This window comes from Podarcis tiliguerta (assembly GCF_965153285.1).
Source record: "Podarcis tiliguerta genome assembly, chromosome: 16".
Classification (NCBI taxonomy): domain Eukaryota; kingdom Metazoa; phylum Chordata; class Lepidosauria; order Squamata; family Lacertidae; genus Podarcis; species Podarcis tiliguerta.
In genome coordinates this window covers 16,898,958-16,922,277 of record NC_139549.1, presented here as the reverse complement: position 1 = coordinate 16,922,277, position 23,320 = coordinate 16,898,958, and the positions used below count along the sequence as shown (strand labels likewise).

At 48.5% G+C, this 23,320-nt stretch overlaps 2 protein-coding genes across 6 annotated transcripts; one reads left to right on the top strand and one right to left on the bottom strand.

Annotated features, from left to right (window-relative positions):
• The first annotated feature begins 1,793 nt into the window (after window positions 1-1,793).
• LOC310666418 (gonadotropin-releasing hormone II receptor-like) lies at window positions 1,794-13,878 on the top strand. Of its 5 annotated transcripts, XM_083417179.1 has the most exons (5): window positions 1,794-2,627; window positions 3,284-3,385; window positions 9,185-10,327; window positions 11,175-11,379; window positions 13,013-13,878. In XM_083417179.1, exons 3-5 carry the CDS (start codon window positions 9,746-9,748, stop codon window positions 13,495-13,497), a joined length of 1,272 nt encoding a protein of 423 aa, XP_083273305.1. In that variant the 5' UTR covers window positions 1,794-2,627; window positions 3,284-3,385; window positions 9,185-9,745; the 3' UTR covers window positions 13,498-13,878. The 5 variants fall into 5 exon arrangements, with proteins under 5 accessions (XP_083273305.1, XP_083273304.1, XP_083273303.1 ...); XM_083417178.1 differs by lacking the exon at window positions 3,284-3,385; XM_083417177.1 differs by lacking the exon at window positions 1,794-2,627 and having other exon boundaries at window positions 3,201-3,385.
• Window positions 13,879-16,564: 2,686 nt separating this feature from the next.
• RBM8A (RNA binding motif protein 8A) lies at window positions 16,565-21,219 on the bottom strand. Its single transcript, XM_083417244.1, has 6 exons — window positions 21,062-21,219; window positions 19,869-19,928; window positions 18,724-18,801; window positions 18,425-18,561; window positions 17,648-17,784; window positions 16,565-16,942 (listed from the first exon to the last, which is right to left on the bottom strand). The coding sequence occupies exons 1-6, from the start codon at window positions 21,126-21,128 to the stop codon at window positions 16,897-16,899; spliced, it is 525 nt and encodes a 174-aa protein (XP_083273370.1). The 5' UTR covers window positions 21,129-21,219; the 3' UTR covers window positions 16,565-16,896.
• Window positions 21,220-23,320: the final 2,101 nt, after the last annotated feature.

Here is a 23,320-nt window from a genome sequence, read left to right as displayed (position 1 = left end):
GTTCCTGCTGCTGTTTCTTGTATTCTGTAACAACCAGCTGCTCAATGATTAGGCATGTGTGGCCTGGAGAGAGTCCTGGGGGCCAGATAGAGAGCACCGGGAGGCTAAATGTGGCCCTCGGGCCCCCACCACTGCTTCTAACATCAGCCAAACACACCCAACTCAGTTCTGCTTGGTCTATCGTTCTCGATCCTATGATGCCCAAGCATCCAACCAGGGGAGGTGGGGGAAAATTCACCCCTTTGTCTCTATGGCAGCCTCGTTGGACTTGCAAATGGCCATACTTCGCTGCTTGGTTTAAGGCCATTGCCTTAACAAAAGAACTTGTCTGACCTGTCTCTTCCTCTAGCGCCTAAACCTCACTGGATACAGGATTGCAGGCAGGGGGGCCAACTTGAATAAAATATGGGACAGGGGCAAGCTCTGCCCCACACAATCAATAATAAGATGCTGTACACACACAATTGGAATGGCAAAGCTCATTAACTGGTGGGAGGGAGGTTTCAAATATTTTATTGGGGGCCCCGAAGGGACCTCGGCCCCTAGGGGTTGGCTCTTATAGTTGCTGGTTTGGAAGGGACCCCTAGGAACCATCTAGACTGACCCTCTGCGACACTAATAACAACTAATAAATAAACAAGGGGCAACCAACCAGGCACATGCATGGTTACAGAGGCTCATTTCATCATTTCGACTTTCCAAAATACCTATTAACTTTTTCTACAACAAAATGGGGCTGGTTATTCCCCAACAAATGTGTTCTAAGTGCCAGGGCAACAGAAGCAAGTGTGTTTTTATCCCTGAGGGCCTGATGGTGCCGTGATTTAAGGACGTATAAAATGCACACGTGGCCAGCAAACTATCCTTGTTGTTGCTGGCATCTGTTGGTCTCAAGAGACAATGGAGTGCGCCTCCTGGGGTGAAGTCAAGCCAGTGTGTTAGCATTAAAGTAACCTCCCTGGGGCACAATCCTGGTCAGTGTGCATGGAGGTCTTGGGCTGCCCAGATGCAGGGCCGTCTTATGCATATCCAGCGTCGTGGTGCAAAGCTCCCTCCAGCGTCAACACCCCCCCTTCCCAGAGTTTTTTAGGGAGGACAGTGCTTTTTTAGGGAGGACGCGGCACCTTCCGGCTCAGCTGGCCGCTTTGTACCATGGTGGCCATGGTAGATGGAGGCTCCGGACTGCTTCAGCGTGGCATGGCAGAGGCGGGTGAAGGCGGCAAGCTGGTGCTGGGAGGCGCCGCTTTCAGCCTCTGCCTCTTCCCTGGCACCCTCCAGAACTTGGCACCCTGGCGCCCTGCACCACTAGCCTCTATGGGTAAGATGCCCCTGCCCAGATGACAAGACCCCCACCCCTGCCTCGGCCTGGCTGATGTGGTCCAAAGCAAAGCAGAGCAATACAGTGGTACCTCGGGTTAAGAACTTAATTTGTTCCGGAGGTCTGTTCTTAACCTGAAACTGTTCTTAACCTGAGACACCACTTTAGCTAATGGGGCCTCCCGCTGCTGCTGCCCAGTTTCTGTTCTCATCCTGAAGCAAAGTTCTTAACCCGAGGTACTATTTCTGGGTTAGCGGAGTCTGTAACCTGAAGCGTATGTAACCTAAAGCATCTGTAACCCGAGGCACCACTGTATACGTTTGGCACCAAGAGTCTCCGGAAGGAGGAGTATAGGACGCCATCCTTAGGGATTCCGCTCTGGATTTGTGTAGCTTTTCTCCTTAGCCTTTTCTTCTCCCGAATATGTCCCACAAGGCAGCAGAGGCTTAGGATCAGCTGCTGCTGCTGCGGCACCTCCATATTGTACATAGAAACAAGTGCTTCACAATGGAAGCAATACTCATGGCTGCCCAAAGGGGACGCCATGTGAGACCAGCAAGTTCAGGGTTGAAAATAAGCCAGCTGCTCCAGCGTCTAAGACGGCCTTTAATGAATTTGCCATGAGATGCGAGCTGTCACATCAGCCCTGACCCACGGCTCACGACCTTTGCCCGCTGCGCTTCCCTGGTGTCGCTCAACAGTTCCCAGGATGCCGAAGAAAGTTAGAAGCTGGCCATTGTCTGCAACAAATTCTTGCTTTTAAACAACGTGCCGGAGAAGCCTAAGAGGCCCTTTGCAAAGCAGAGAGTTTTCTCTGCACTGTGTCCTAAAGTGATCAGCTGGCATCTGGTACCCAGTGGGAACAGACTGAGGAGGCTGGGAGAAAAGCCCCCCCCCCTTGGGTTGCTGGCCATCTGCGCTGTGTCTGGGTTGTTAGAGAGGGACAGAGAAAAGAAAAGAAAGTGGCACCTTTAAATAGAAAAGGTGGAGATGGGAGGGAAGGAGGGAGGAGAGGGAGAGAGAGGAGGACACTGAAGGAAGCAGCGCTGCTTCTGCAGTGACCTCCACCAAGGCTGTAACATTGGGAATCCACCACGGCCACTTGCTATCCCGCGATGGCATCGGGCGCAAGACACAGCCCCCAAAGCAAACCTCTGGCATCAGAGGAACTAAGGGGATAGAGAGGAACTCAGCAGCCCCCCTGCCTTGTTCTTGGGAGGGTTCCCTCCCCCTCTTCTCCTCCCCCCTCCCCATTTCTCTGCAGCAACAGCAGCCCATGGAACTGCGGAAGGAGCAGAGCAAAAGGATGGTGAGTAAGGCCGAGTGTCCCATCTGGAGGAAAGCCATGGGGATGGCGGGGACAGTGGCTGTGGGCACCCCACTAGGGAAAGAGATTGGGGTGGGGGAGCATAACCTGACCCACTGGTGGCTTTCCGAAGAAACAGCTCAAAGATGGGCAGGAGGGATGTTGGTGGGTCACGTGTGGGTCGCTTTTGGTTCGAAAACCTCGCACATGGAGGGCTCTGCATGGGTAGTATGGTGCGCATGGCTTTTCTGGGGCTTGGGGAAATTCTTGAGCACCCCAACTGCCGGGAGGGTTCAGGGGTCCCACGGCCCATCTCCCCCATTTCCCCCCCAGTTCAGTGTGAGTGCTCCAACTGGATGTACGAAGCACTGGTGAAAGAGGTTATTATGACCACCTAGGAGTTCCCTCACATAGTTTTGGTTGTTGTCACAAAGGGGCCACCTTTTCGGCATTCCTGGGTCAGAGACTCATAGAGCTGGAAGGGGCTCCAAGAGGCATCTAGTCCAACCCCCTGCAATGCAGGAATCACAGTTAAAGAATCCCTAACTGAAGGGTGTCTTGCCCCCAATATTCTTCACCCATAAATATCAGATTCTGGTCTGAGAATCGAGGGTACAAATGCCTGCGCAGCTCAAAACTGCCCATTTTCCGCTCCACAGATCACAATGAATCCTGACGTTGTGATGAAAAGATTCCAGAAAGCTGGTTCCCTGAATAGAGAGCAAGTGTTCTGCACATGCTCAGAGGCACTTTGCCTTTAGGTCCCGTTTCTAGGTGAAAATACGTTCTGCGCTCTGTACATGCTTTGGTGATGGTCCAAGGCACCACAGTTTTGAAGGTTGGTGGCCTTTAGTGGGCATGGGAGTTTGGGCTGACTCAGCTTTTTCATTACCTAGAGGGGGTGAAAAAATGGACAACCCTGTGCCATGTACATTGGTGGATGCTTGTTGCAGTTCATATAAAAAAAGCAGGAGCGCAGCAGAACTAAGGGCGGCCAGATCTGTGGATTTCAATTACTCTCAACTTTTGTTGCACATTTCTCCTAATATTTTTGCAAGCAATTTTTATTATAATGCTACTTTCTCTACTATTACTGCCACCACTATTAAATTTATGACCTGCTCTTAAGTATGCATTGCCCTAATATCCACATTTTTGGCTGGAAAACCCACATTGCAGAATTCAGGAAATGTGAAGCGTTGAAAGGTAGCAGAGTTCTGGATTTGCACATTGTTCTGGAAAGTGCAAATCGGGTAAGGTCACACTAAAATGTGAAACCAACCCAATTGCCCACCATCCCTAAATATAATTAAGGGACCAAGTAATGCTCAGGCCTTTGAGTGCTGCTGCTGCATTCTTCGTCAGGTTAGCTATTAAAAAAAAAAGGGGCAGGTTGGGGAGTAAAAAAATCAGATGGTTTGGGTACAGAGAATGGATACTCTGCAGTCAATGAGAGCCTGAAAGTTGTGTCAGGAAGATCAAGCTATTATCTTTTCATACCAGCAGCACCCCTTTGGGGCTATTAGAATTATAGAAACCGGTTAGGTATCATTCATCATGAAACAGGAAAAGGGTGCAGATAACTTTAAGGACATTTTCTATGAGTTCTGGGTGTGGTTTTCCAGGCTAATTAGGCACAGCTGGTGATGTGTATAAAGAGAGAAGTTGCAGTTTGCAACTGCCTGCAGAAAGAGAACATGCTTTGTGTTTGTATAGCAGTACTGTATAGCAATACTGTATAGCAGTATTACTGCTTTGTGTTTGTATAGCAGTAATAAAACTCTAGTCTGAGTATTTTGCATCAGTCTTGTGGTTCTGTCGTCTGCCGCCAGGGAAAATTCGCCTCCAATAAAACCGGCCTTAGACTGAGTCAGACTCTTGGTCCATCCACCTCAGTATGCCTGACACTGACTGGCAGCAGCTTCCAGAGTCTCAGACAGCGGTCCTTCCTACCTGGAGATGCGAGGGACAAACGTGAGGTTCTACACATAGGCAGGAAGAACCAGATGCACAAATAAAAGGATGGGGGACCCCTGGCTGGACAGCAGAACACATTAAAAGGATCTATGGGTCTTAGCAGACCACAAGCTTAACATGCGTCAACAGTGTGATGCAGCAGCAAAACAAGCTAATGCCATTCTAGGCTGCATCAACAGGAAAACAGCATCCAGATCTAGGGAAGTCATAGTGCCGCTCTGTTCTGCCTTGATCCAACCCTGCATGGAACCCTGAGTCCAGCTGTGGGCACCACAGTTTAAGGAGGATATGGACAAGTTGGAGGGTGACCAGGATGATCAAGGGCCCGGAAACCAAGCTTTATGAGAAACAATGATTGCAAGGCATTCACAAGAGCCCTGATGGATGAGGCCCATCTAGTCCAGCATCCTGTTCTCGCAGGGGCCATCCAGACCTGAGCACTGGAGCACAGCTCTCCCTCCCTGTGGTTTCCAGAAACCAGTCCTCAGAAGCGTTACTGACTCCAACCGTGGCAGCGAAGCATAGCCATCAGAGCTAGTAGCCATCGATAGCCTTGTCCTCCATGAATCTGTCCCCATCCTCTTTTAAAGACATCCAAGCTGGTGACCGCTACTGGATCCTGTGGGAGGGAGTTCCATAGTTTAACAATGTGCAGCATGAAGGACTTTCCTTTCGGCTGCACTGGATGTTCACCAGATCTAGTTTATACAGCAGGGAAAATCTCTCTTTGCTTTCTCCATGCCATGTATCGCTGCTGGCCTTTCCTCTAAACTAAAAAGCCTCAGACAACCACAATCTTTCTTCATTGAGGAGTCTCTCTATCCCCTTGATAATTTTGGTTTTCCTTTTCTGGACCTGTTCCATCTCTCAGTATCTTTTTTTTCTTTGAGGCTGAAGTGAGCAGAGCAACATAGCTATGTCTGCATTTGGGAGGGTGTGTCTGTATCCTCTTGCAGGGTTTCCCGCTTCCCTTTGTTATAAGAAAAAACTGCTCCTTTAACCCTTATGGGTATCCAAGAGCCTGTAAAGAGTCCTTATGTAGGTTTTCTATCAGTAGGGGAAAATAACAGAGGCCAGCCTTTGAAGCAAAGCAGCTAGTAAGCATGATTTTTGTTAAACTGTTGCTACAGGGTCCCCTGCTCACCTCACGCAGGGAGGGAGGAGAGGAACCCCGAACATTGGTGTGCAAGCTCTTATACAGTGGTACCTCGGGTTACATACGCTTCAGGTTACATACGCTTCCGGTTACAGACTCCGCTAACCCAGAAATAGTCTTCAGGTTAAGAACTTTTCTTCAGGATGAGAACAGAAATCATGCTCCGGCGGCGCGGTGGCAGCAGGAGGCCCCATTAGCTAAAGTGGTGCTTCAGGTTAAGAACAGTTTCAAGTTAAGTACGGACCTCCGGAATGAATTCAGTACTTAACCCGAGGTACCGCTGTATAGACTTTTGAAATTGCCTACCCTGCAGCTCAAGACCACCCCCCAAAACATCATACATACATCACAGAAAGAGGTGGTCCCCAGTAGAAATTTGAGTGTGCTGCTTCTCTCCTGTCTGCCAGGATACCTGATAATGCCTTATCTGATTGCCTTTTCTGGGTAGCCTGGCCATTCCTTTCAGAGGGTAAATACTTAGTTCCTGAATCTCTTACGCATATCGCATATCGATAATGTGCTCAGCTTAACAGATACTTGCCAGACTGTATTTACAGGGAGTTGTAAGCCCCTACAGCCCAAAGACAATTGGAAAGCTTTTCCCATTTCCTTCCACCTTGCAGAGAAATATTTGAGGTCAATTTGGGAGAGTCAAAATGGCTTCAGGATTGTTCTCCTGCACTATTTCAGACACGTGGTTTATATACTTACGTGTTTGCCTTGTACATTTATTTTATATACTGTATATATAAGACCTTAGAATTCCTGTAACACCTGCTCATTTCAGCCCAACATTTGATGAGGATTCGCAGCCACTGGAACTCTTCTCAGGAAACATCCCTGGCAAAGGAGGAGGCAGGTGGGAAGGAAAAGAGGTATCCCCTTTGCATGCTTGGCTACCCACTGGGAGCTGCTGGAAATAGCTCAGGGCCCGTCTTGTTCCTCTTATCTCAGGCTTCTCTCCATTGTTCCTCCGGCTGCACTCAATAAATCCGCGGCTGGCTAGCTAGAAACCACAGCAGCTAAGCTAAAAATAAGCGCCAGTGTGGGCAGGTAGGGTGAAGTGTCTGCGACAAAACCTCAAGGATGGGCGTTGCATTTTAATTGGGAGTCTATTAATTTTTTCGTTGAACAGGATGGGTAGTTTAGGAACTGGGGAAGACACAAAGAGGTATCTGATTATAGAACGCAGGAAGGAAGCACCCTTCCAGGAAACCTTGCAACAGATCTCCAGGGCATCAGGCTTTCTTCCCCCTCAGGCTTTGCATGCACAGGGTCCTGGGTTCAATTCCCAATGCCATCTCCCCGACTGAAAACCAAGTGAGATGCTGCCAGTCAGAGTAGGCAGTGCTGAGGTAGACAGACCGACAGTCTGACGTGGCATAAAATTTAATAAATAAAAAGATTAATAAAATTCGTAAGAAAATAATCGCTGCCTCCTGTGGTTGCGAGTTCCAAAGTTTAACTATTGAAACTGCATATGAAGAAGTGTGTTCTGTTGCCTGTCACAAATCTTCCAGCGTTCAGCTTCATGGGATGTCCACAAGTTCTAGTGTTCTGAGACACAAAACTTTCCTCCGTCCACTTCTGCCATCCCATGCCTTGGCAGGTCCAGGCACTCTGGGAGGAAACCCATTTTCTAAATCTGTTTCAGTTGGGGTTTATTAGGCCTCATTTTGGCACAGGAACTGCTTTGGTCACCTTGTACGATGCCCTCTGTCGGAAGAGAGACGGGGAAATATGTCCCCGTTAATTTTCCTTGACCTCTCTGCAGCTTTCAATACCTTCGACCACGGTATCCTTCTGAAACGATTGATTTGGGGGGTAGGTGGCACAGCTTTGCAGTGATTCTGGTCCTTCTTGGATGGCCATGCTTGGGGAGTGCTCTTCAGCCCAGTGGAGCCTTCAATGTGCGGTTCCTTAGGGTTCCATTCTATCCCCCATGCTGTTTAACATCTACCTGAAACCGCTGAGTGGGGTCTTTTGGAATTCTGAAGCATGTTGTCAGCAATATGGTGACACAGCTCTGCTTTTCCTTTACATCTGCAGGTGAGGCAGTGGAAGTGCTGGACTGGATGAGAGCCAACAAAATGAAGCTCAGTCCAGATAAGCCTGAGGCAATGTTAGTGGGCAGTTCCCTAGACCAGATAGATGAGAGGTTGCCTGCTTTTGATGGGGTTACAAGCAGGTTCACAGCTTGAGGGTACTTCTGAATCCTTTGCTGTCGCTTGAGGTCAGGTGGTCTCTGTGGCATGGTGCGCCTTCCATCAGCTTCGGCTGGTGGCCTGGAGAGGGGCAGCCTAATGTCTGCCGTTTGAGCATATTACACCAATCCTGGCCCGATTGCAATAGCTGCTAATTAGTTTCCAGGCCCAATTCAAAGTGCTCTTTTGAACCTAAAAAGGTAAAGGTACCCCTGCCCGTACGGGCCAGTCTTGACAGACTCTAGGGTTGTGCGCTCATCTCACTCTAGAGGCCAGGAGCCAGCGCTGTCCGCAGACACTTCCGAGTCACGTGGCCAGCGTGACAAGCTGCATCTGGCGATCCAGCGCAGCACACGGAAACACCGTTTACCTTCCCGCTGGTAAGCGGTCCCTATTTATCTACTTGCACCCGGGGGTGCTTTCGAACTGCTAGGTTGGCAGGTGCTGGGACCGAACAACGGGAGCGCACCCCGCCGCGGGGATTCGAACCGCCGACCATGCGATCGGCATGTCCTAGGCGCTGAGGTTTTTACCCACAGCGCCACCCGCGTCCCTTTTGAACCTAATAAAGCCTTAAATGGCTCAGGACCATACCTCCAGGACCACCTCTCCCCATATGAACGGACGCAGACCCTGCATTCATCATCTGAGACCCTTCTTCGTTTGACTCATCCACATGAGGTCCAGACGGTGGTAACACAAAGGGCCTTTTTTGCAGTGGCTCCCTGCTTGTGGAATCTTCTTCCCTGGGAGGCTCGCCTGACACCTTTGTTATATAACTTTAGGCACCAGGAGAATCATTCTTGATGCCCTGCAGTGGATGGTTTCGTTTGTTACTATGTTGATGTATTTTTGTGTTTTGCTATTGCACACCTCCCTGTGATCCTCCAGCAAAGGTTGGTAAAGGAAGTTATGAAACAAATAAATTTATACACTTCCAGCGTGCCACCTCTTACTTGCCTTTTCTCTAAACAACAATATATATATATATATCCCCAATTTGTTGGATACTGTCCCAAGAGATGATGATGATTATTAAAATGTGTCCCTCAAGACCTAAAGTTTTAAGTCAAAATCCCGGCATTTGCAAACGTAAAAGTTAAATTCACTAGATACTGATTTTTAGGCAACATGTTAAAATGCCCCTGGAAGGAGGGAGCAGGGTGGTAGTGGTGGAAATGGCAAAGAGAACTAAGCTGATCTGTATTCTGTCCCCGCTGCAGGTCCTTGGGCTGTGCTCTCCTTCTTCAGTGCTTTAAGAGGCACTAAAACTGCCCTGAAGAGAAAAGAAATGTGTGGGCTGTGAACTGTTCCCCCGGAGGCCAGATAAACCACAGAGAAATCCTTGAGAAGGCACCATCTTGGCCACTGACTGAACTGTGTGTTCCTGACATGGCCACAACATTAGAACTACATTAAGTAGACAAATCTCTTCTATTTAATAGAGTATTTGGGACTGGAAATACAAAAATCAAAGACAAGGGATTCTGGACCTCCCAAAGAGAGGTCTCACCTGGCAGCAAGGTGTAGCTGGTCAGCTGACCCAACAGAAAGGACACCTTGCCACCATTCGATTTGGAGCAGAGTTGGGTAGCTCAAGCTCTGTCTGAACAAGGGAACCATGCCCTATACCTGCCAGATCTGCCCCAGTCTTGGAAGAGAAGGGCTTCCCTGGGAACTGGTAGGGGCCCAGCCCAACTGGGAACCCCACATCCAACTAGGATCCGTGTATTTGTTTGGGGCAGGACACCATCTCCATCTCGGGAAAGCTTGACACTGGCCCAATGAACACCACCACCACCCAGATGAAGCTCAGCAAGATGGTGGGTTCTGGGCTACCCATCGCGTCCAACCAAAGTCAATGGAAACCCAACGGCCTAGAGGAGCTCTTGTCCAATGGGGGGACCACCAACAGCAGTGTTCTGGGAGAGGAGGTCTTCCAACTGCCCACTTTCTCAACTGCAGCCAAAGTCCGCGTTGCCATAACGGTGGTCCTCTTCTTCTCTTCTGCCTGCTTCAACATTGCTGTGCTCTGGACTGTCACCCAGAAGTACCAGCGTAGGCCTCACCTCCGGATTCTCCTCATGAACTTGGCGGCTGCCGATCTCCTGGTGACCTTTGTGGTGATGCCTTTGGATGCAGCATGGAATGTCACTGTCCAGTGGTATGCGGGTGACCTGGCTTGCCGGTTTCTCATGTTCCTCAAACTTGTGGCCATGTACGCCTCGGCCTTCGTTACTGTGGTGATCAGCCTGGACCGCAGGGCAGCCATCTTGCACCCACTCAGTGTCAGTGAGGCCAAGAGGAAGAATAAGGTCATGTTGTCTGTAGCCTGGGTCCTGAGTTTGGTTCTAGCGTTACCTCAGGTAGGTGCTATTTATTTTATTGGCGTGTATATATATATATATATATATATATATATATATGCATTATTTGCATTTATATCGCATCCTTTTCTCCAAGGAGCTCAAGGTGGCAAATTCAGTTCTTCCCGCTTCTCCTTTAATCTCCACAACAACCCTGTGAGGTAGGTTAGGAAGACCTTGGCGGTCAAGGATCTCATTGGCCACTGTGACAACAAGAGGGCAGACTAGGTGGGCCCTTGGCCTGATCCAGCAGGTTTCATATTATGCTCACTGGTGCAATGCTGGTTGTTGTCCAATGCTATTTTCTCCGGATTTTAAAATAAAAAGAAAGTATATAGCTTTTCTCCAAGAGGGGATTGACATTGAATTATATATTAATTATTTGCGCCTAAAAACAACCCATAGATAATGGGACAATAAAGAATTATCATAAAGCCAAACTTCAGACGTGCGACACTAGATGTCGCTAGTCTCCTATGCTTTCCGCAATGCCTGCTTCTCTTCCCCCACAAAAACAACATGAAAGATCCACATGCTGGTATCCTGCCCCAGATTCTGTCACTTTGCTCCCACGATTTTCCGGGTGAAGGGGGGCTGTAAATGCTCCCCCCCCCCGCCACCAAATCCAATGGAAATGGATGCTAAGCCGTTAATTTTCCAGATGTGGCTTTTACAGTTGTATGAAAGCCAAATATAATCTGGGAATTAACAGTTGGGGAAATGGAATTAACTGCTGTGTGAATGCAGCCACTACGTTGAGATGCCTGCTGGATTTTTTTAGATGACTGAGCACTCTGATGGATCTCTCTCTTTCTCTCCCCCCCCCCCCCCACGGTCCTGTCTCCAGGTGTTTGTCTTCCACACTGTCAGCCGGTCTCAGCCCACCTACTTCATCCAATGTGCCACCGTAGGGAGCTTCCAGGCTCACTGGCAGGAGACCCTTTACAATATGTTCACTTTCTCCTGCCTCTTCCTCCTGCCGCTGCTAATCATGGTCCTTTGCTACTCCCGCATCTTCGTGGAGATCTCGAGAAAGATGAAGAAAGCTTGCGGTGAGGTTAACCTGCAGAGTGCCAACTATCTTCCTGGTACCTCCCCAAAAGGGGTGGGTGATTGTCCTTGGTCAGGGTTGATGGGAGCTGAAGTCTAAGGAATTGTGGCTCCGGAGAGGTCCAGAGGATGGCCTTCTCTGCAGTGGCTCCCTGTCTGTGGAATGCTCTCCCCAGGGAAGTTTGCCTGGCATCTTCATTATACACCTTTAGGCACCAGGCATGGCCAAACTTGGCCCTCCAGCTGTTTGGGGACTGCAATTCCCATCATCCCTGACCATTGGTCCTGTTAGCTAGAGATGATGGGAGTTGTAGCTGGAGGGCCAAGTTTGGCCACGCCTGCACCAAGCAAAAGTGTTCCTTTTTAACTAGGCCTTTGGTTGATTTTATTGACATCATGTGCCCTTTTAATATGTGGGTTTTTTGTGGGTGTGTTATTGGGTTGTTTTTATTTTCATTCTATATTTTGTAGCTTTATATTTTGATTTTGTTCTGAGACCTCCGGGTATAGGGCGGTACACAAATTCAATTAATAATAAATAATAATTGTTAATAAGAACATAAGAAGAGCGTGCTGGGTCAGGCCAGCTGCCCATCTAGTCCAGCATCCTGTTCCCACAGTGGCCAACCAGAAACCTGGGGGAACTGGAAAGCAGGACCTGAGCACCACAGAACCCTCCCCTCCTGCAATTGGTGGAGGTAGAGAACAGCCATCAAGGCTAGAAGCCATTGATAAGCCCTCTCCTCCCTGTTTATTTGTATGCTGCCTTTCCATATTTAAAACCATGCTCAAGGCAGCTTACAGCACAGAAAGATTTACAGTTACAAAAAATAGAACAGAAACAGTCATATGCAAGAAATAAAACCGGATCAAAGCATACACAAGAAAATCAAACAACCCGCCCCCCCCATAAGTTTTAAAAATAAAGGTGCAAATCTTAGTATCAATTAAGCATCTCCAACTGTGACCCCAACAAAAAACCCCGCAACAACTCTGGGCCCAGAGATGGAACGAAGATAAAGTTCCTACCACAGAAGAATGGCAGATCACATTGATGGATTATGCCAAAATGACCGGAAAAATCAGAAATCAGGAAGAGCAAAATTTTAAGAAGGAATGGGGGAAATTCATAAGTTACCTTAAAAACCATTGTAAATAGTAGGATTGGAATATCACTTGTAGTTTAATGGTGAATTTTGGACACAATGGAGAGGTAAAATATTTTGGATTATCATAAAAGATGCAGAAGGAAATGACTAGCAATAGGACCCACAAAGGGGAGGAGGGAAGTCCAAGAGATTCCTTGGAATCTTGTTTTTATGTTGTACGTTGCACGTGTGACTGTAAAATTTTAATTTGAAAAACAAAATGAATATATATATATTTTTAAAAACCCTCAACAATACCCCACCCCAAGAGCCCAGAGGCATTCTAAGATGGTTTCTGGTTCTTTGACAGCCTCAACATATGTAGCTGGAGTCAGGCAGGCAGGGACCTGTTCTCCAAGCAAGGTGGAGGGAGGCCAGCAAGGAAGGGAGAAGGTCTTGCAGGACTCACAGCCAGGATGTTCCAACTCCTCAACTCCCCCAGACCCTTTACTTTTTGCCTCTCACCACCGTCTTACTCCTCCTCCAGGTTCACCAAAGTCCAGGGAGTTCCACCTCCGCCGCTCCTACAACAACATTCCTCGGGTGCGCATGCGCACCCTCAAGATGTCTGCCGTCATCGTCCTGACATTCGTCGTCTGCTGGACTCCTTACTACCTGCTTGGCCTGTGGTACTGGTTCTCCCCGGAGATGCTGACCAGGGAGCAGGTGCCCCCATCCCTCAGCCACATCCTCTTCCTCTTTGGCCTCTTCAACACGTGCCTTGACCCCCTGATCTACGGCTTCTTCGCTATGCACTTCCGGACGGAGAGCGGGCAGGCCTGCTGCTGCCCTCGGAGGGAAAAGGAGATGGAGGGAGCTTCCGTGCTCACCGGCTCCTTCCGAGCTTCCACCATCAGCGGGGGAGCTGCCAGGCAGCTGAGGGAGCCCAAGAAGCACAAGCCGGAATCGGCGCTGGCGAGGGTCAAAAAGCTGGGGTTGAAGAGGAAGAAGATGGCGGAGAGCTTCATTTGAACACACAGATAAAACATGATCCATTACCTCACTTGCTGGGATTTGCTTTCACTGCTGGAAGTTGGGTGGAAGGCCGGCACTACTGTTTGGCAAAGTGATGCAGCTGCCTCATGTGCCAATTATTCAGAGGCGGAGGTGTTGGGGGACGCAGCTGCCAGTCCCAACCAGCCTGCTGTCTTGTCACAAGCACCGGCGTAAGAGACAACTGTCAGCTCAGTCAACTTCTGCACAAGAAAGGTAGGCGACATCTTGTCCTTTGCTACAGGTGGCAAATTGTCTTAGTGGCTGGTTGCAGCCTAATTTGAGCTCTGGAGGAGCTTCCATGGCAATAGTCAACACTCCGAATCTCTGACCAACAAATACAGAATATTTTCTCAATGAGGCACCCTCTCTCTTGTCCCTTTTTTCTCTTCTAGTGTTGCAGCTATGGAAAAAGGCAGTTGCCCAGGAATAGTAATATGGTACAATCACATCTTATGCACATTTAACTTGCCTTCTGATTTATGTTGTGCTCTAGGAGGCTTAGTTTGGTCAGAAGCGAGTATGCACTTTCAGAGTTAACACAAAATGCATTACTTCTGGTAAATGAGCCACCATAGCCGCTAGAGGGCTATGAAAATTTGTGCCTTGGGTTTTTGCCCATGTACTATCTGAAACCAAAGGGCCACATTGGTTGCCAGATGCGATTCCCCCCGCCCAGCTCTCCTACCCTGCTAAAGTAGCCATCAATAGCCCTGTCCTCCATGAATTTGTCCAAACCTCTTCCAGAGCCATCTAGGTTGGTGGCCATCCCTGACACCAGTGGGAGTCCCATAGCTTAACACTGAGCTGCATAGCTAACCTCCAGAAATGTCAGATTTAGGATGGTGAGCTGAGGGGCCGCAGAATGGAAAGTGAGAGGGCAGAGGGCATGAAAATAAGAAATATGTAGTGGGAGGCACCAAATTTTGTCATATTACCAAAGTCCACCCCTGCCTCCAGCTTCTCCTGGGAATAAAATGCCTGGAGGCTTTGCCCTTTGCTGAGACTATTGCCTCTCAACTTTACCGTCCTCCTCCTCACTGCTGTGATGCCTCAGAACCTCCATGGGTTCTTGAATCCCCCGCAGCATCCTAGGCATTCCTGCCCTCTCTCCCTGCAGCCCCATCTGCTCTAAGGATTGCATCCCTTCCTCCTTCAGGATCCTGGCTCCAGCCACCTGCAACTCACGCAAAGTCCTCTGCTGGCTCTTGCCCTGCTGAGACAGGCAATAGAACAAGCTGCCCTGGGAAGTGGAAAGCTCTCCTTCGTTGGCTGCTGTTGAACACCTCTCACCATCTGGAAGTTCCTGCTGCATGTGGCCTGAAATCTGCTTCCCAGCAATTTAGAACCGGGCTGCTCTTTCTTCATTCTAGCTGTCTTTTAGGAGATGCTGTGACTTCAATCAAGCACGGAACAGGAGACATGTCTAGATCCCTTCCTGCTAATGAGCATGGTTTCGGTCTAATAAAGCCACAGCCCCACCCAGTGGCCAAAAGCTACCTGTGACACCTCATTGAAGCAGCTGTTCATCAACAGCTTATCCAAAAAACCATAAGAAAGGGACCCCAGGAGTCATCTAGTCCAATCCCCTGCAATGCAGGAATCACAGCTAATCACTCTTGGAGGATAAGGCTGTGTACCACTTCCATTATCAGAGGGGATACACCCCTGAATACCATCTGCTGACTGGTAAGTCTAGCAGTAACAGGAGACCAATACCTTTGTTAGGGACTGAAATCACAAGAGAATGAGCTTTCAAGTTTGACACAAAAGAAAAGGAAGGGCACAGAGTGACGGGAGAGAAAAGGATGCAGGCATGCGTGTGATGAAAACGCTCCCCAGCTAAGAATTGTGCAGTTGTTCTACAAAATGAAACAGAAAGGGTGTTGCTCAAGTCTTTGTTAAAAGCCATGATTGGTGGACAGGGATCTTACACTGCACCAAAGGCTGTAAGAGGCAAGAGAAGCAAGGACGATTCTCCCTTGGAAAATCTATGCCCCAGGAGCGATGACTCTTCGACTGTAGAATCAAGGGTTTTCCCTTTATACCTAGTCCTTCTCTTCGCTATCGTCTTCTCCCCACTTGGTATCCAGCCTGAAGGTAAATCTGAGGGCTGTGGAAAATCACTCACTTCTTCAGTTTTTGGTTGACAACAATGAAAAGGCATTACTTTATGGCTGCTTTCAGAGTTTTCTCCCAGTGGACCAGCAGGCTCAAGAGACTGCCAGAAGAAAAAGAAAATGCTCCACAAATTAGACTGCTGAATCTTTTCCCTGACAGATTTTCTGCCTTGAATGAGATGACAAGAGGACCACTGTGGTGTTGTGCTTCAGACTAGGCCCTGGGAGACCAGGGTTCAAATCCTCACTCGATTATGAAGTTCACTAGGTGGCCCTGGGCCCAGCCGCTCAGCCTCAACTACTGTACTAGGTTGTTGAGAGGATACAAGGGGAACAGAAGAACTAAACATGCCCCCTTGTGCTCCTTAGAGGAAAGGTTAGATAAAAATGTAATAAAATAAATAGAAATGAATGCACAAATGAGAAGAGGGCAACTGTGGACATTGTGTGCACCCTTGTTTTGAACAAATATTGTCCTGCTTCTGGCAGCCAGGATGAAGTGTGGTGGGCAGGCAGAATGCTATGGGGGTCTTGAAGTCTTACCCCCTTGGTTCCAGCCCATTCTCTCTGGCTCTGTAACCAAAAGCTTTTAAAAAAATGCACCAGGAAAGTGGCGTGAAAGAAATGAAAACCTGCTAATCTACACAAACTTGCGTGACATAAATATGTGGAGCCCTGGTCCCCCCCCCCCGGGCCTTTGATGTGCCACAAAGGACTTACGTAGACAAGTGTGAGCAGGCTAGTAACTTTTTCAGACTGATAAAAAAGGCTTGCTTGGGAATTCTTATGGATGCTCTTGACAATCCAACCACAAAAGAGGCCAACAGCCCAGCAAAGGGGAGGTGATAGAATACAGTCACTCTGAAGCCGGCCCACCACCTTGGAACACATCCCCCAAGCAAAGGAAAAAAGGTTAAACACAAGGATTGTTTTATATAAAAAGGTCCATTATCTTTTTATTCTGAACACTGCTTTCAGATTGTCCCTTCTCAAAGACTAAAAAGCACAATGACTTGTACCAAGACACAGGAGGACGTATGTCCAAGGACACCAATAACAGGAAATCTCATGTAAACTGAGACATCAGACTGAGAGTAATTAAGAAATAGTCAAACTGTGTAAATACAAAATTAACTGGGGGGGGGGGGGAGAAAAAGATGTGAGCATATGGTTTCTTAGTGCAGATGGGCATTTCCTTCTGGTTCGCCTGGACTTAACATCACAAGCATCGCAAAAAGCAGAACCTCCCTCCCCACCTTTAGCGCCTCCTTCTGTCAGGACTCCTGCTCCTTCTACGGCCACCCCTGAGAGGAAAGAGAGGAGACAAAGAGGTCCATTAAATTATGCTGAGTTTCTCTCCATAAGCAAAAGCTGAGAAAGTTAACAAGACTGGATGAGGCTCGTGAAGTATCTGCTGGAGAACTGCACTCCATTTATCATGCCCCAAAGCCACAAATGGAGGGCAACTCTAAACACAGTGTGGAAGTGGTAGATGAAGAAGAGAGCTTGCTGCTGGCAAAAGACCAGAATCTGGCAAGCCCCAAAGCCAAAAATGTTTGCAATTTAATCTTGTTTATGCAATTACACAGACCCCCCCCCCCCGATCAGTCTCAGTGCCTTAGCCCTGGGTTCAGGTCATGCTTGTGCTGCATAATCAGTCCACTGTGCAGCCTTGACTCAGTTCCCTTTCTGAAATTGGGAACAGTGGCAGGGAGTCTCAGAGATCGTGAAGACAAAAAACAGAACACATAAAAAACTACGGACAATTAGAAAAGGGTATGTAAAGTGTGTCTTCCGTTATGTTCAAATTGTTTTGCAAAAGCAGGTTAACGGGGCCCAGACAACAGCCAGATCTTTTGATTAAATTCATCTTAGCTTTCCTGCTTTAACATATACAGAAGACAGAAAAAGAGCTGTAGTATTATTAGTTTGCTGTAAGCACCACCTTTTAGCTCACTGTGAGAAAAAAATGTACAATTTCGTCCCACTTCTTAGTGGGAAAATCTCACCTTCGCTTCCCTTTCGGAGGTCCCCTGACAAAACACCAATCCACGCTGATCGGCTGCCCCATAAGGTCTTGTCCATTCAGTCCCTCCATGGCTGCCTGGGCTTCTTTGTACGTTTCATATTCTACCAGGGTGTAGCCCTGTAAAATACGAGGACGTTCAGGGGAAGAAACATAATTCACTCAAACATTTATTGGAAGGGTTTCTAGACTGTTCTTCAGCCAAATCTAAAGGACATAATACAGAAGGAAAAGAGAGCAGGAAGGAGAAGGAAAAGGGCAAACTCAGGCTCACATTCTTAGTCATACAGTTATTTTAACAACTGGATGGAATGGGAAACAGTTCAAGAGCACTAGGTGCCAAAAGTTGCTGGTCTCTCAGTTGAACTGATGGAGAGTCCTTGCTTTCCTTCTCTTCCACTGCTGCAGTCTGAACAAACTTCCCCTGGTCAGACTAACTGATTGATCCCAGGACACCTTATTTGTAGCAGGATTCACCACTGACAAGCACACTGGCAAGAAATAAGGCTGACAAAATGCAACAACATATTGACAAAAGCAACCTCCTCTTCTTATGCTTTCCTTTCAATGCCTGTTGTACATGTCCCATGGCTCTTTTGAGAAACCTGCAGGTAGCCCCCACTCCCCCAGCTTCTAGAACCTATCTGTGCCTGCTGCCACAGGGAGAAGATCTCAGGCTTTTGGTAGTTATAGCAATGCACTACTAAGGTGTGTTCCTTGACTATCTCCAGAAAGAACACAAAAGCATCCACTCCTGTACCTTCAGGTAACCTGTCCGCCGGTCAAGATTCAGGTGGAGGTTCTTGATTTCCCCAAACTCTGCAAACTTGTCATGAATGTCCTCCTCGGTGGCCTCCTCGTGGACACCCGTGACGAAGAGAATCCAGCCTTCCACCGCTGTAACAACGAAGAGCAGGACAAAAAAAGAGTCATGAGCTGTGCTTGGAGGAACACATCTCAACATGGGCTGCCCCATGCAAAGGAAAGAGAGGTTACCATTGGCCAATTAGGTTGGGCGGGACATGGGAGAGAGAACATGCTCTCTGGACACGTACTCACATCTCTGGGGACCCGGCTCATCCCCATCTTGCTCCACGCTGTCGTAATCCTCACGGACACGGGCTCTGGAACCCTCCTCTGATTGTATGCACCAACACACAAAGAAACAAAAAGCAAAGCAACCAGAATATGATTTAGAAAGCACTAATGGTGCTGTGGAACCCTCCCGACACACCCACACCCTTATTTTAGGTTAATGGCATGTAATTACACATCAGCAGCAGAGACAGCTTTCCCCAGGCTTCACCCTCAGGGATACCACAACCCAGATCTCACATCCTCAGTCCCAATAACTAGAAAGTATAACACTCTGCACAGTCATCCCCTCTGAAGCACCTGCAATGATGTTCCCTAATAAAACTCCTTCAGGGAAGGGGCTCTGAGTGCCTCCAAAATGACAACCCTGTGCTTTCCAATGCTTCCCCCAGAGGTCAAACACTCCACAGAGTAACTCCCCCAGAAAGCAGCCACCTCCCCTCACAGCCACAGCTTGAGAGCCTGCTCATAAGGCTGTCCACTTTTTCTGGCTGTTGCAGCTGTCCAGGAGCAATGAATGTGATTCCTGCACTCTGGCAAGTTGGAAACCAAGCATGAGTGTTGAGCACACCCTTTCTGCTTTGAGGGCAATTATACACGCCTATGGAGAAAACTCAGTGTGAGGTTGGAAACAACACCATGCCCTTTCCTCTAAGGGCAGTGGTAAGAACAAAATCTGGCTACCCGGCAAGACCAGCTATAACTGGCAGCCCACTGATCCCCTGTGGCAACCAACGGCAGATCAAAGCAACTGGCAATACAGTGGTACCTCCGGTTACAAACTTAATTCATTCCAGAGGTCCGTTTGTAACCTGAAACCGTTCTTAACATGAGGCGCGCTTTCGCGAATGGCAACTCCCACTGCTGCCGCGCCACCGGTGCACGACTCCAGCTTGCATCCCGGGGCAAAGTTCGCAACTGGGAGCATCTACTTCTGGGTTAGTGGAGCTCATAACCTGAAGCATTCGTAAGGAGGACGGTACGTAACATGAGGTTCCACTGTACTGCCACTGATATTTTTCAGACAAAGGAAGGGAAGACAATCGAATAACGTAACCTCTGAGATAAACACACACATCTAAGCAACATACATGAGGCAGCCACCTTACCTGACCCAAACCCTCTGCCTTTCCTCTTCTTCGCTTTTTCCTTCAGTTTGTGGATGCTTTCTGCAGAGAGATCAAACAGGCTGGGTCAAAGTGACTATCTAAATGGGTGTCATGTCTCTACCTGCATGCACTCTCAAGCCCTATCCAAGGCATTATGTACACATGTTGCCTGGGAGTGGAGGAAACCTTGAGCGAGATGCAGCTTATTCCAGCCTTCACCCACCTGGCTGGGAGTTGTAGTTGAAGGGCACCAGGTCAGCAAAGGCTGCCTTAAACCACTGAGATGGGAAACAACTAATGAAATGGGGTTGGGGAAGAAAACAACACCAGAATCAACCCACAGAAGGAAGTAGAGGAATGTATTGGGAAAGTATAGCATAACTGTTTTAATATTTAGCATGGACCTGTTACCTACTGTATTGTAGCTAGCATGTTCTTTTTTTAATCATGTGTTTTCTATATTGTAATTAGTCTATTACTTGTAAGCCACCCTGCAAGGAAAGCTTTCCTAAAATGTTCATGTGTGGCCTCCGGATGTTGCAGTTGCAGTCCAACAACATCTTGAAGGCACCACGTTGGCTACTGCTGCAAACGAAGCTCACTAACTGGCCTTAGGTAAAACTTTTATTCCTTGTCCTCAGCTTCCCTCCTTTACAAAACAAGGATACAGTACAGGGCTGTGAAGGTCTCCTAACAATACAGTGCAGCCTTGGGCGGGGGCGGGGGACAGTCCACGACAGACCCTTTTGCAAAGTAGGGGTAATAATAGTAGACTACAATGCGGGGCTGTTCCAAGCGCTTGCTTTCTTCTGTCTCTAGGGCCTCAGCCATGTATTTTATTATTAATTCACTCGCCCTTCACCCCAAGGTCCCAGAGCGGGTTACAGCAACAAAAACACAGTATTAAAAACAGTTATTGGAATTACAGAAACAAGGAGGGTCCTAAAAATGGGTACCTCAAGCCTTCAACACCTCAAGGTGCTGTTTATTTTGATTAAGCGGTATATAAATCGTTCCATCTTTCTCATCTAAACGATAGCGCCACCGTCACCACCCTCTACTCAATATAGGAAATGGTCACACCAGCCTACCTTACAGGGCTGCTGTGACTAGTGAATTAAATTAACCGTTAACACTAATAATACTGGGGAGAAGCAAAGTCAGAATTCATCAGCCCCCCCCCCTTTCCCTACCGTCGCCATCCTCGTCCATGGCGAAGTCCTCGCCGCCCGCCTCATGAAGGTCCAGTACGTCCGCCATCTTGGCCACTCGAGCGTCTTCCTCGGCTGACGGAGCTAATCTCGCCGCCCGCCTGACGACGGAAGCAGCGCAGTGCACGCCGGGAGAGCTCGGCGCCGGCGCAGATGGGTTGGCTGAAGGCCCGCTTCTGGGAAGAAGCGGGGAAAGAGGATGCGTGGAGCGCCATCTTGAGGAGGTCTCTACGCAGCTAGGGCTACTTCAACGCCTGCGCAGATGAGCCGGCTGGGGAGAAGTCTTCTAGCGCGGGAGGGAGGAGGGAGCGTGGAGCGCCATCTTGAGGAGGTCTTTGCGGCGCTATACGAGCACGACGGCGGAAGGAGCGTTGCAAGGCCTCGTGGGAAGAAGGGCCAAAAGAGAAATAGGGCGGGCAGAGGGCTCCAGCTTGTAAAATGAGGGTGAGGGGTGTGGCTAAGACTGAACGGGATCTTTAACACGGAGAAGGGGACTCTGAAGGACCCTACCCGTGGCTATCTTTCCAGATAGTGTGGCGCAGTGGTTAAATTGCCTGACTAGATCCTGGGAGTCCAGGGTTCAAATCCACACCCGATGACGAAGTGCACTGAGTGCTCTTGGGCCAGTAGCCTACCCCAAAGGGTTGTTGTGAGGATAAAATGGGAAGAACTATGTGTATGCCAACTAGAGCTCTTTAGAAGTTGGGAAATAAGCGCAATAAGCTGAAGTGTGCAGGTGAGTTAGAGAAATTAGCGTAACTAGCAAATAATTTGCATAATGCAAAGGAATTTGACAATCTTTTGATTTATAAGCAAGTCCCACAGCCATGAGTAGAAAGCCATTTTTTCATTTTTGGATGAGTACCTAACAGTACTACACAGCTGGCTATTAAATACCTTGATCAAGGGAAGATGAGAGGTAGATGAGCTTTAAGTGTTATTTGTAAGGGGAAGATATTGCAAGATGAGTTAAATGACTTTTAGCCCCTGGAGGTGGGGGGAAGCACAGACTTCTAATGTGAAAGAACTAGACCTTTCATGTGCTCCTCTGATGCAGCTCAAAATCCAAGGAAAAAATGTGCTGAGGAAGGGGTAATTTCCCCCTTTTCCATCTTCAGGAGAAGCATGTTTTAAAGAACTGAAGGGCACCCAAAAGCATTTCCTTTCACTGCAAGAAAAAAGATCATGCATTTAGGAAGAGTGACAAAGGGCAGCCATTCCTGAATGTCAATGCCACTCAGCAAACTTTTCCAGCAGGGGGCCGGTCCACTGTCCCTCAGACCTTGTGGGGGGCTGGACTATATTTTGAGGGGGGAAATGAATGAATTCCTATGCCCCACAAATAACCCAGAGATGCATTTTAAATAAAAGCACACATTCTACTCACGTAAAAACACACTTATTCCCGGACCGTCTGCGGGCCAGATTTAGAAGGTGATGAGGAGATTTCACCCCTCCCATATCCAAGAATCTGCTGATGAGTCTGGTGATTTTCCAGAGAGGAGGGGCGGTGTTCTGCTCTCTACTTATTCCGCTCCAGCCTAACATCGGTCAGTCAGTCAGTGTGTCGGAGAGGGAGAGACTGAGTATTAGAGATCGTGTGTATAGATAAGGTTGCTGCTAAGAGCAGCTGCAGACACTCAGTGCAGTTCAGCATTCATTTATGCTTAGACCTCATTTAGCTCTGTATATAGTTTGTATAGGGACGCGGGTGGCGCTGTGGGTAAAAGCCTCAGCGCCTAGGGCTTGCCAATCGAAAGGTCGGTGGTTCGAATCCCCGCGGCGGGGTGCGCTCCCGTTGTTCGGTCCCAGCGCCTGCCAACCTAGCAGTTCGGAAGCACCCTCGGGTGCAAGTAGATAAATAGGGACCGCTTACTAGTGGGAAGGTAAACGGCGTTCTGTGTGCTGCGCTGGCTCGCCAGATGCAGCTTGTCACGCTAGCCACGTGACCCGGAAGTGTCTCCAGACAGCGCTGGCCCCCGGCCTCTTGAGTGAGATGGGCACACAACCCTAGAGTCTGTCAAGACTGGCCCGTACGGGCAGGGGTACCTTTACCTTTATAGTTTGTATAGTTGTAGATAGAATAAAGAAAATATTCTACAGAGCTTCTCTCCAAGTCGTTTATGCTCTGCTATACTCTGCTGTGTGACGACTGTCTTCTTGTGGGAGTGAATCCGGTGCTCACAACACTAAGCTGTGAGTCCACAGCACTTTGACCTGTTCCTGTGCAGAAGGTGGTCT

Coding starts and splice junctions, on each gene's coding strand:
- LOC310666418 (XM_083417178.1), top strand. CDS start 9,746: ATGAACACCACCACCACCCAGATGAAGCTCAGCAAGATGGTGGGTTCT. Junction 10,328..11,174: donor TGGTTCTAGCGTTACCTCAG/GTAGGTGCTATT, acceptor TCCTGTCTCCAG/GTGTTTGTCTTCCACACTGT. Junction 11,380..13,012: donor AAAGATGAAGAAAGCTTGCG/GTGAGGTTAACC, acceptor CTCCTCCTCCAG/GTTCACCAAAGTCCAGGGAG.
- RBM8A (XM_083417244.1), bottom strand. CDS start 21,128: ATGGCGGACGTACTGGACCTTCATGAGGCGGGCGGCGAGGACTTCGCC. Junction 18,562..18,723: donor TGAGCCGGGTCCCCAGAGAT/GTGAGTACGTGT, acceptor TCGTTGTTACAG/CGGTGGAAGGCTGGATTCTC. Junction 16,943..17,647: donor CCTCCGAAAGGGAAGCGAAG/GTGAGATTTTCC, acceptor CTTTCCTCTCAG/GGGTGGCCGTAGAAGGAGCA.